The following is a 12,812-nucleotide window of genomic DNA, read 5'->3' on the forward strand; positions in this document are numbered from 1 at the left end:
CCAGGAAGTTAAGAAGGGCTAAACAAGATAATAGGGCCATGTCAAAAGGGCACAGGAGCCAACTTGCAAGACCCCTGATGGCCAAAGCTGCAACAATTTGAATAACAAATGACAGCACAAAGAATAAATGCCCATGAGTGGATACTATGCAAATAAATGATTAAGTAAATAAAAGGGGAATAAAGAACAAATCTTCCATACAGAAGAGTCCCAATTAGGGGCGCCTGGGTGGCTCAGTTGGTTGGGCATCTGACTTTGGCTCGGGTCATGATCTCACAGCTTGTTAGCTCGAGCCCTGCATCAGGCTCTGTGCTGACAGCTCGGAGCCTGGAGCCCGCTTCGGATTCGGTGTCTCCCTCTCTCTCCCTCTCTCTCTCTGCCCCTCCCCCAACTCACACTCTGTGTCTCTCTCTCAAAAAATAAATAAGCATTAAAAAAATTTTTAAAAGGAGAGCCTGGGTGGCTCAGTCAGTTAAACAGCCGACTTTGGCTCAGGTCATGATCTTGTGGTCCGTGAGTTCGAGCCCTGCATCGGGCTCTGTGCTGACAGCTTGGAGCCTAGAGCCTGCTTCAAATTCTGTGTCTCCCTCTCTCTCTGTCCCTTCCCCATTCACACTATCTCTGTTTTTCAAAAATGAATACATGTTAAAAATTTTTTTTAAAAATTAAAAAAAGAAGAATCCCAATTAATATAGAGAAGGAATGAACGAAAAGAAAAAAATCACTAGTAGAAAATAATAAATACTGCTATAGTTATGATCTACCAATGAATGTTAAAATTAGCAAAAGCCTAAGAAACAGGGTACTTACTTGTATGCCCTCTAAGTAGCTCCCCAAAACATTTTATAACTTACAAAGTAATAGTAATTTAATGCAGAAACCTGAAAGACATCACCTTTACCAAAGAACCAAGGTTAACATTACCTTGTTATAAGACAGACATACTAACAGCAAGTACCTCTTGATATGACATACAGAGAAGGGCACATCATCTCTGCATTATCCTTCCCCAAAATGCATTACCTCAATCTAATCATGAGAAAACACCAGACATATCCATACTATAAAACATACCATCCAATACCATTCTACCAAACATTTCCACAAAATACCTGACAAGGACACTTCAAAAGTATCAAGGTCATAAAAGACAAGTCTAAAGAACTGTTACAGATTAGAGGAGACTAAGAAGACATGACAACTAAACATAATGCAGGATCCTGGATTAGATCCTGAATTGAATCCTGTAATATAAATGGACATTAGGAGAGAAACTGATCTGAATGAAGCCTTGGAAGTTAACAGTACTATTTAGTCAAAAGTATTGTACTAACATTAATTTCTCAGCTTTTATCACTGTACTATGTTTATATAGGTTATTAACACAGAGCAAGTGAATGAAGAACACATGGGAACCCTTTCTACTATTTATGTAACTCTTCCATAAATTTAAAATTCTTTCAAGATAAAAAGTTGAGGTCAAACTTTCACTCTTCGCAGATGACATGATACTCTATATGGAAAACCCAAAAGATTCTACCAAAAAACTGCTAGAACTGATTCATAAAGATAAAAAATTAAAAAAAAAAAAAAAAAAAACAAAACCATAGATGATGAAAACAATAGTAGTTGTAATACTTTTTTTTTTTTAAACCATAAACTCACTATCAACTTACCTGAACCATAGGTATTGTTTTCCAGTGAATGCTACATTATCTCTGGTCTTAATTTATGCTGTCAGTCTTGTAACATAATAAAACTCTAACAAATTGATACTCTACCAAAAATAAAGTTATTCACTTAATAAAAAAACATTTAATTTCCCTTTCTGACATCCTAAAAATGACTACTAATCAGAATTTTTTTAATTATATAAGCCTCTACAAAGCTTTATCTTTAATAGAAGCCAATATTGTTACTGTTCACAGCATAAAAATAATAATTTAAATAAAATCCTTACCTTCCAACCACTGCCAGCCTCTCTATAATATGGGAAGTTATCGCAAATCCACTGGTAAATCTCACTTAGAGTCATTTTCTTTTTGGGTGAACTATTAATTGCAAATGTAATGAGGCTGGCATAACTGTATGGAGGTTTCCCATCTTTGTGCTGTTGGACTTCTTCCTGGTCCAGTGTTGTATTTGGGTCAAGGAGTGCATTCTTCTTGGAAATTCCTGTTCCGTGTGCATTTTGTGTAGCATCAGATTTTTGGATGGCTGCTCTCATGGTGAGCTGTGGTAACCAGTCCATAGATGTTAGGCTGCTCTCCAGTTCAGATGTCATCCTGAAGGTAAATAGACTCCTTAGTCAATATCAAGGAAAGAACCCCTGCTTCTCAAAATATCCAATATTCACAAATCTAGGAGTTCCAAAGTGAGGGAAAGCCTGAGTTAAATCTGGAGGAAAAAGATTGAGTATGTTAATGACCAAACCAAATATTTAAGGGATCAATATTTCCAATCTTGTCTCTTAATTTTTTCCTCTCCAAAACACAACCAATTTGGTTTTAAAATGTTTAAAATACAGGGGCGCCTGGGTGGCTCGGTCAGTTAAGCGTCCGACTTCAGCTCAGGTCATGATCTCACAGACTGTGAGTTCGAGCCCCGAGTCAGGCTCTGGGCTGATGGCTCAGAGCCTGGAGCCTGCTTCCAATTCTGTGTCTCCCTCTCTGTCTGCCCCTCCCCCGTTCATGCTCTGTCTCTGTCTCAAAAATAAACGTAAAAAAAAAAAAAAAATTTTTTTTTAAATGTTTAAAATACAGAACAATACATACACACAAAGTGATCCCAATGCCAATGTTTCTAAAAGACTGTCACTTTAAATAGGGCAACAGGATCACAGTATGAAAAATAACTCTGCAGTCCAGCTCTTTACTCACCAACACCACAGGCCCTTTAAAAACTTAAGATTGTACATCTGGCATTTCTTTTACACAAATTTTAGGGAAGTCACACAAACAAAAGAATACCCAAAGTAGAGGTCAGAGAAGTAACGGAGAAATAGGCACAGGAATTTCCAAGGAGGAAAGAAGGTAGAATTGAGCAGGTGGGAGGTAGGAAAAGCAAGCAGGATACACAAGAATAGTAAGCAGACAAGCTAGCTGGGGGAGCTGATAGAAAAGAGGAATGCAAATTCAAGGACACTGATGAACAAGAGAAAAGAGAATATGCAGTACCCAGGCAGTTAAAAAAAGCAAAACAAAACAAAAAACAAAGGCAAGGAACAAGATTAAGAATACTAAAGATCTGGGAGCATAGGATAGGAGAGATTAAATCATATAAACGGATAGCAAGAAGCATTAAAAGCTCAGGACAGGCTAATGCAAACATCCAATGATCTGGATTCTATAATGCGTTTCTCTCCAAGGCTAAAAAATGCAGGCCATTATCATCCAAAGAAAGAAACAAGAAAAAATCTACCAGGTCGACACATATTCTGGAGAAGGGAGAAAGCTGCTCCAAGAATTGAAGATAAAAATATAGAAACAAAGCCTGACACTTCACACTGTAATTGCTAACTTTCGACGGAGAATACAAACCTCTCTACCATACCGTCAAAGAAACAGGAATAATGACCCTGACAATAGAGAATTAATGAAAGACTTCTAAGTGATATCAAAATAATTGGGGGGGGGGGGGGGGGACAAGAAACTTGAAGTACCTCAGTCAAAAGAAACAATGTGTGGTAAATAAAATCCAATACAGGCCCTTATCCCAAATGGAATATGTGCTTAGGATATGAACTTCTGGGAAGCAATACAGAATTGATAAAGAACATAGCCTCTCAAGTCAGATCAGAGTTCAAGTACTGATTCCACTAGTTATTAGCTGTGGGAAATGAAAATGTTAATATCTCTAAACTCCAGCTTTCTCTTTGGTAAAATGAAATAATAGTTCCTACAGTTAAAATACTACTTTGAGAATTAAATGTGGTAGCATTTACACAGAAGAAACATCCATCGTGTGTTAGTTAATAATATTACTCTAGGATTATCTGGCAAGGCAATGCACTATAAAGTAAACCAGATTAGGCAACAACAATTATAAATCAAAAAACAGCCAGGAGGATTCTATCTACACTGTAGTAGAGTCCTATTACCTTGCTCTTCAGAGATTTTGAACCATCGTTTTACCTTTTTCATTTCCTCAAATTCCCTCCATCTCTACTCTACACATTCCTCTGATATCTAAACTTTAAATTCCTCTACACAGCACCTTCAGAGATGTAAAACAAAAACAAAAACCTTACCATCCTGCTCTATACTCTCAGCATTATATGAAATGCTTTTTTCCCAGCATGAAATAGGTTACGGGAACTTATGGAATAAGACAACAAGATAACTCAGACATCACAGATTGTCAAATGAGTGGGCAAAGTACCCTAGATCTCAAGTTAAAGACTTGCCCCCATTCACAAAGGTAGTTAACAGAACTAAAACCAGAGCCCAGGTCTCCTCATGTTCAATCCAGTAGCTTTTCTACCATACCTCATCTGTAAAGTGAGCGTAACAGTACCTACCTCACCTGATGTGAAGTACTGAGAACAGTGACTGGCAAACAGTAAGTATTCAATAAATGTTAGCTACTGGTGGTGGTGGTGATGATGCTAATAGTAGTTGCTGCTGTTATTATTATTCACATTTCATTTATAAACACTGGCAATTATTATGCCATGCTGTCATCCTATTTGCCTCAATTAAGGCTCCACTGAGTAGCTTTATTTTGTTCAAATTCCCAAAGGAGCCAGTCACATATATATTCAAAGTTACTATAAATGTACATTCCAAATTGGAATATAACTGATATTGCAGATACCCCATTCAGAACCATCTTTAATTTCTGCTTCCTTCCCCCAGTACCACTGAAAGTTTGAGTCTCAGTAATATAAGCATGTAATCAGTAGGTACTTAATACATGTTACAACAGTAAACAAGAATTTATAATTACACATGTACAAAACCGTTAGAGTAAAATTTTGTGTATACACACACACACACACACACACGAAGTATGATAAAATTTCTGGAAAACTGTAGTCCAATTAGGAAGGCCAAACATAAGGAAGAATTGAAAAAGAAAGTAAGGCTGAGCTCTGGGTGCAGTTAATAGTACAAAAAAGGGAGAGGACAACATGGACCACAGTCTTCAGAGGTAGAGAAGAAAGAACTTGGGCTAAGATTTGAAGAAAGTTAAGACCTACACAAACTAGAAAGAAAATGGTTCCTAGTCATCAAAAACACCATGAGTAAGAATCTTTCCATTGCTGTACTTATCTTCATATGGTTCTGCTAAATCAAACGTGAAGTACACTATAAAATATCTTAAACTAAAAAAAAAATTATAATGTCGTTTATTCTTGAGAGAGAAAGCATGAGTGGGGGAGGGACAGAGAGAGAAAGGGACAGAAGATCTGAGAGCAGCAAGCCCGATGTGGGGCTCAAACTCACAAACTGCAAGATCATGACCAGAGCCGAAGTTGGGATGGTCAACCGAGTTACCCAGGTGCCCCTCAAATTTAAACTCTGAAAAAGTGCGGCTTCTGTTTGCAATTTATTAAATTTTATATATTCTTAGCAGTAAGGTAAAAACTGCTTCCATTGTTGATGCATCATCTGGCTGTGGCCATGGTCCTCCATTAAACGCTAAAGCACATAAAAAAATGACCATTAAATTTGGCCAGATCATCAGTAACTTTAGAAAGAAACCTTTTAATGGAATGGTGATGACAGAAGTCCACTTGTATAAAAGAACAGATGGTGACAGAACAACAGCACGGGAGGCTCTGAGGAATCTGGTTATGGAAGTCTGGTTAAGAAATGTCAGGCCCTCATTACCTCACCTCATTCCAAGAGCTTCCTAGCTGGCCTCCTAGACTCTAATTTCTTACCGCCCCTCTCTGCTAATCACCTCCAGAGTCCAAGCATACCCTCTAAGAGAAATCTCTGAGCACTGTTTTCATGTCATCATGCCCAAAGACTTTCAGTGGTTTCCTTTCTCCCATTAAACTACAGGTACTTTAGTTTTTATTAATTCTTTTCTAAATTCCTGGAGCAACTATAACCTCAATTTGGTATTTACCATGCTGTTTCATATGTTTAACTGCATCATATGCTTAAGCTTTCTACCCTCACTCTCTCTTCCTCCACCTCCACATTGAGGACAGTAACCACACAACTAATACTTCAGATGCTACCTAACACCATGCCAGGTACATGTTATCCAAAAAACACAGTACTTGGATGAAGAACATTCGTTTCTGGAATGTCTTTTCCTTCTAATACTGCCTAGCTGGCTTCTACTTTTTCTTCAAGACTCAGCCCAAACACCTCCCTCTCCAGAAAGCCTGGTCAATCCATTCTTCTTATCTTCCATTTCCTAAATTAAACTAGATCCTGCTCCCATAGAATACAAATATCTCTATCCCAGGATTTATACAAGATTATAATGATCTTTATCCACCTCTCCAGAGACCATGAGGTCCTTGGAAGAAAAAACTTTCTTCTTTTCTCTCTCTGTCCAAAGCCTGGGAACATAACGGGTAAAGGGTCAATAAAAGATGGTTAAATGACTGAAATAGTGACTATCCAATGAAGGTGTGGGTGTGGTTCTTCCCAAACAAGTGAGACCATATACTTTTACAAGCTAAAAGGAAGAGATGGGGGGGGGGGGGGGGTAGGGGGGGAAGACCAGTACCAGTAAAGATATCACAAGATTGAAGTCCTTTATGAACTGGAAAAAAAAAAAAAGTAGGACTCAAACTGACAAGTAGCACTACACAGGAACAGAGACAGTTTTAGAAGAGCAGGGAAAAATGGGGAGATGGAAGCAAAGACAAAAAGATAGTGTTACTTATGGGAGAAAGCAGGGCATGAAAACTCACGTCTGAAATTTTTCAATCTATGATATTTATTACTTAAAAAAAGTTCCGTAAGAAATCTTTTCTGCATAAAATGAAAATGTAAAACAGCATCAACATACAACAACTCAGGGTTGCCTGGGTGGCTCAGTCGGTTAAGCATTGGACTTCAGCTCATGATCTTGCAGTTCTGGAGTTGGAGTCCCGCATTGGACTCTGTGCTGACAGCTCAGATCCTGGAGCCTGCTCCACATTGTGTCTCCCTCTCTCTCTCTGCCCCACCCCCGCTTGCACTGTCTCTCTTTCTCTCTCAAAAATAATAAAGATTTAAAAAACAGTTTTTTAAAGATATGACAACTCAACATTAAGTCATGAAATGGGGGGAGAGGAGAGGGTTCTAATCCCACTTTATGAAACACCGCCACTGATACGATACCAAATACGCTTGCTAGCTACTTTAGCACATTGCTTGGCCTCCCTCTGCAACTTCCCTAACTCCCAAGAAGTAACCAAGGATTACTCAGGTAAGTTTTCAAGTTTTCAACAGTATCAAAAAGGGGGGAAGTGGGTAGAGATATTGCTGGCTTCCTAAATAAAGGTAAGAAGAAAACACCAAGGAAAATAAAATAAGAACAATGAGGATAATGATGTCGTGATCTAGATATTCCTGAATCCTTGCACTCTTCCTAGCATGTGGCATTTCATCTTAAAAGACTTAAGAAAAATCGTAACAAAGATTTACTCATAAGAAAAACTGAGCAAGTGAAAACTCAAAAGAAATCCTTGTAATAACCGCAGGAGTACTTCTAGTCACAGGCATTTCAAGGTATGTATATGTATATGTATATGTATATGTATATGTATATGTATATGTATATGTATATATTTTTTTAAATATATATCTCCTGTTACAGCATCTTAGCACCTAAGACAACCGGAAGCAAGGTCTATGGCAGAAAACTACTAACCGCCACCCAACATCTGTTTTTACCTTCTTCCTTAGGAATACAACCTTTCATTCTGGATGGCATTGTACCTCTTACCGTTCCTCCTCTCTGAAATGTGGACACAGTAGCTATTGCTCCAGAAGTCAGCTTGGATCACAAGGTGATCTTTGAAAATGGAAGTGACACACTGAGGATATGAGAGCAGAGAGAAGAGATCTGGGTCCTTGATTTTTTTGTGAAGCAATTGTGAAGCTGCCATCTGAGCCCTGAACTGCCTACCTTCCAGACTTCTTCTGTGTGAAACTACTACAAAAAGATATCTATCAGCAGATGAATTCAATTATTAACAAACATGAAATTTGGGACATGAAGTGGGGTGACACAAATAATAGAACCTAAAATAAGATACTCTTAAAGCAGGAGTTGATGAGGCAAACAATAACTCTGATATTGCAGGCTGGAAAGCTAGTGACCTTATTAAAGAATGAAAAGGATTTGGTCAAATTTGGTCATCTACAGAAGTTAGAAAGCAAACCATATACCAAATGAAGCTAGAGCAAGGAGAGAAATACAGGAAAATTTTAGAATGCTGGCATGTGTTGGCTCCCTCCGGTCACTTAGAACAAAGTTGTAAGAGAAATAAAATAAACTTCGATTAGAGTTGCAAGCAGAGATGGAGAAAATGCAGATTTGCTAAGGGAGGTAACTCCCTATGGCCTGCAATTTAAACTAACACTCCCATAATTTAAAGCTTTGCATAGCTGAAAAAACACCAACTGTTTCTGAAGAAGCAAAGTGAAGTAATTGAATGGTAGCTGCAAAACTGCAGCCTTGGCAATAGAGAAGACTGGTGCCTTGCCACACAAAAGCAATGATGTAAGGGTGTTGTCTTTCCACCCACGATTTCCACCACTGTTTCAAATGGCCTCATCAGAACCATCATTTCTTCAGAACCCAGAAGAGGTCAATGAACTTGAATGGGGGAAAAAATACTCTTCGTTTCCACTAACTTGTGACTGAAATTTAGCATCCCCTTGAATTATGAAGTCAGACAACAAATCATAGTAGCATTAACAGTACTTGTGACTTCTGCCACCAATAAAAATAACAAATATATTCCTATCACATGCAAATGTTGCAGAATCTCAACTATTAAAGTCAACTACTTTAAAATTACGCTACTGTATTAGACTTGCCACTAGATCTTTTATTTCAAGTGTTAAAAGCACAGATATTATGACGTTTTCAAGTTAATATTTTGCCAACCATATTTCAACAGAATCAGTTTCCTGTGTAATCCTAAGTATTTTATTTTGTGAATTTTGAGACATTATTCTGAAACAGATCCACAGGTTTCACCAGACTGTTAAAGGGGTTCCATAGCACCAAAACAAGATTGGAAATTCCTGGGGTAAATGGAGCACAAAGGCCACAGTCTTCACACTGAAAAACTGTCTTGGCAGATACTTTAGATCAAAACGGCAAAAAGCCTACGAAGTATTTTAAAATAACTGTATGGAGGGTAGGGGGAGAGAAAGAGACTAGACACAAAAGCTCTTCTGTTTCCAAAATAATACCCAAGCCCATCAATAAGAAGTGAGCTATAAAAGCTGCACATTTCCCAGAAAGGGCATCTTCAATAATATCCATCTCAGATGTGGCCATGGAAGATAATGGACAAGGTAGGATCTTTCATAGGGCACAGGGGACAATAGAGGCCCTATCAAAGAGCAAAATCAAGAAATTTATTACACTGTTAGGGAGTCACTGTCATTCTTACCCAGTAAGATTTTATAATGCATTAATGACTGTTGAGTGTTACCTGTTATCCTCTTTTCTGAATAAGTTTTTATTGCTGTTATCCTTACTCCTTCTCCACAACTATGTATTAGGTAGAATACAGACAACTCATCTTTGGTTTATAGATCTTTGAACCACAAGAAGCCACACCAGGATCTAATGAAAGAGACTGCAGCTATAGAGCTTGGATCTTGAGCTAATTATAGTAACTGGATGAAACTCTGGGTTGTCTCCCTTGGGAAAAGAGCAAGTAAGTTCAAGATACAGGAGGAAGAGTACATATGAATATTTATGTACTCACAGGGGCAGATTTGTAGTGGAAACCTAAAAAGAAATAAAATAATCCAATATAAATTGACTTTACATTCTATAACCATATGACATGAAATTAATTTTTTTAAGTTTATTTATTTATTTTGAGAGAGAGCAAGCACAAGAGAGTCAGGGGGTGGAGGGGGCACTGGGGGAGAGAGAATCTCAAGCAGGCTCCACATGCCAGCACAGCAAACCATGAGATCATGACCTGAGCCGAAATTAAGAGTCAGATGCTTAACCGACTGAGCCACCCAGACTCCCTGACATAAAATTAAATTTTAACTTACAAATGAAATAATTTATTTCCAAGCAAAAGTAGCTGGTGTTACTTTAGTTTTCATATACCAGCAAAATCAAAGTTTCTACTCTTAGTTCAATTTCAGCAAAGTGGAAAAGATAAGACTTAGTGATTAAGAACACAGGTTCTTGAGCAAGTCTGCCTGGATTAGATTCCTAACTCTCCCACTTTCAGCTATGTGACCTTACACAAGTAAATTAACCTCTTTATGCCTCAGTTTCCTCATCTGTAAGATGAGGATAAAAATAGTACCAAACCCAAAGTATTGCTGTGAGGATTAAATGAATTAACACACACAAAGCACGAAGAATAGTTTCAAAGAGGGGCACGTGGGTGGCTCAGAGCCTCACGGTGGGCTCTGTGCTAACTGTTGCAGAGCCTGCCTGGGATTCTCTCTCTCCCTCTCTCTCTCTCTGCCCCTCTCCTGCTCTCATTTTCTCTCAAAATATATAAACTTAAAAAAGAATAGTTTCTAACTTATAGTCAATAAGCACTCAATAAATGTCCACACTCGATTTTTATGATCAAATTCATACTCTTCAGGATTTTCTAAATTTTAATTTTTTTTTTAGATTTTATTTTAATCTCTACACCCAACATGGGACTCAAACTCAAGACCCCAGATCAAGAGTCACACTAACTAAGCTAGCCAGGTGCTCCAGAATTTTCTAAATTTTAAATGGTTATCACTCTTACTCAGTGGTTTTAGACTTACATGCCCTAAATGACACAACAATCATTTAGCAACCTCAATGGAAATGAGCCCCTCATTCATACACTAAAGTGACCCAGAAAGGATTACATTTAAAATTTTTGTTTGTAGACTGTATATGAGAATTGAGAACATACTTTTCCCCATAAAATAAGGTGATAAGATGACTCCTGCAGCAGCCCACAAAATCCTACTTATTCCATAAAGGAATTCTAGGTCGACAGTTCTTAGAGTATAAAAGCCCCAGTTGGACATCTTGCAGCAGAGAGAAAAAGGAGTTACCCAGGAAAAAAAAAAAAAAAAGAAATAAGATTTACCATTTTCCTGGTGCAGGACCAGCTTGTTCCTGACAAAATTTCAATATGGTTTATATATGGCATACTTCTAACTACCTTCTATTCCTTGGATCTCCCATCTCATATGTCCTAAGTCTCTAATACTGGTCCCCAAGGTTGGTGTTATAAACTCCAAAATTAATTACTTGTTCTTCTTTTCTAGCAAAAACTCCCATCTTTTCAAAACAGTGATCTCTGCTCCATTTAGGAGAAAAATGGACAGCATCAAACTAATCTCCACTAAGGTATGAATAACTGAAGCTTTAAACTTTCTAAGTTTATGGCCTTTTTAAAAGATAAACTGAAAAATCCTCAGTGGTTTCAAGTGTAAATACAGGTGAAGGAATCATAATTGAGGAGAGGGAATCCAATACACAGTGAACTATCCAAAACTCTTGACTTTCTCAACTTCTCTTTCCCCCTAAAATTCCAAGAATATTCACTAACGCAAAATTCTGGGGGATTTAGTAGTGAGACAACCACCATTTGTAAAAACTAATGTGATTTCAGAGTATTTATCATAAAATCAGAGATGAAAAAGAACTTCATTGGATCATTTTTTTTTTTAAGTCCTGGTATTACCCATCTTGGAGACCAACAATATTAAGATCTCCAAGGGAAGAAAAGTTCACAATTTACTCAATTATATACCTGTCTTAAGGTATATAACTCATGGTGTTTGGGGGGGGGGGGGGGGGTGGTTCGTTTTGGGGTTTGTTTTTGTTTTTGTTTTTTAAGTTTAAACTAGCCAAGGGCACCTATGGCTCAGGTGGTAGAGCATGCAACTCTTCATCTTGGGGTCATGAGTTCAAGCCCCATGTTGGGCACAGAAATTACTTAAAAATAAATAAACAGGGGCACCTGGGTAGCTCAGTCAGTTGACTTGTCCAACTTCAGCTAGGTCATGATCTCACCGTTCATGAGTTTGAGCCTTGCATCAGGCTCAGAGCCCACTTCGGATCCTCTGTCCCCCACCCCCTCCGCCCCTTCCCCTTTTGTGTGTGTGCTCTCTCTCTCACACACACAAATAAATAAAACATTTAAATTAACACTAAATAAAAATAAATATTTAAAAAATTAAAAGTTTTGGGGTGCCTGGGTGGCTCACCTCAGCTGAGCATCCAACTCCTGATTTTGACTCAGGTCATGATCCTAGGCTCATGGGATCAAGCCCTGCATCAGGCTCCGTGCTGAGCATGGAGCCTGCTTGGGATTCTCTCTCTCCCACACTGCCTCCCTTGCTCATGTTCTTTCAAATTAAAAAATATATATAAAAAGAAAATGAAAAAAAAAATTAAAAGTTTTAACAGGTTAATCTGTATCTCCCTTGCTACACAGAAGAAAATTTCTTTACATTCTCTCTTGGAAAATTAGAACTGGTCAGAGTTCTATTCATGATGATGCTTCACATATTTTACAGTATTAACACATCTTGTGTTCCTTTTCCTGTAAGTTTCAAGTCCAGAACTTCTCCAACAGGACCGGAATTTGAAGCCCTAATATACTTACTGCCCTTCTCTAAATTATCTCCAAATTACTCCAAATAGAA

The 12,812-nt window shown here is 38.0% G+C and overlaps 1 protein-coding gene and 1 long non-coding RNA gene across 6 annotated transcripts in view; one reads left to right on the plus strand and one right to left on the minus strand.

Moving 5' to 3' along the window:
- The window catches only part of FOXJ3 (forkhead box J3), a 147,140-nt gene that overhangs the window by 94,362 nt on the left and 39,966 nt on the right, over window positions 1–12,812 (minus strand). For both annotated transcript variants that reach the window (XM_042950255.1, XM_042950254.1), the window contains exon 3: window positions 1,961–2,285. In XM_042950255.1, the coding sequence (XP_042806189.1) occupies window positions 1,961–2,285 (325 nt within the window). The remainder of the gene's footprint in view (window positions 1–1,960; window positions 2,286–12,812) is intronic.
- Window positions 1–12,812, plus strand: part of LOC122226687 — a 44,304-nt gene that overhangs the window by 21,617 nt on the left and 9,875 nt on the right. For 3 of the 4 annotated variants that reach the window (XR_006205719.1, XR_006205720.1, XR_006205718.1), the window contains 2 exons: window positions 7,860–9,485; window positions 11,427–11,508. This is a non-coding gene — a long non-coding RNA (uncharacterized LOC122226687). The remainder of the gene's footprint in view (window positions 1–7,859; window positions 9,486–11,426; window positions 11,509–12,812) is intronic. The other variant, XR_006205721.1, reaches the window with a different exon arrangement.

The sequence above is a fragment of the Panthera leo genome, chromosome C1 (genome assembly GCF_018350215.1).
Source record: "Panthera leo isolate Ple1 chromosome C1, P.leo_Ple1_pat1.1, whole genome shotgun sequence".
In the NCBI taxonomy this organism is placed as follows: Eukaryota; Metazoa; Chordata; class Mammalia; order Carnivora; family Felidae; genus Panthera; species Panthera leo.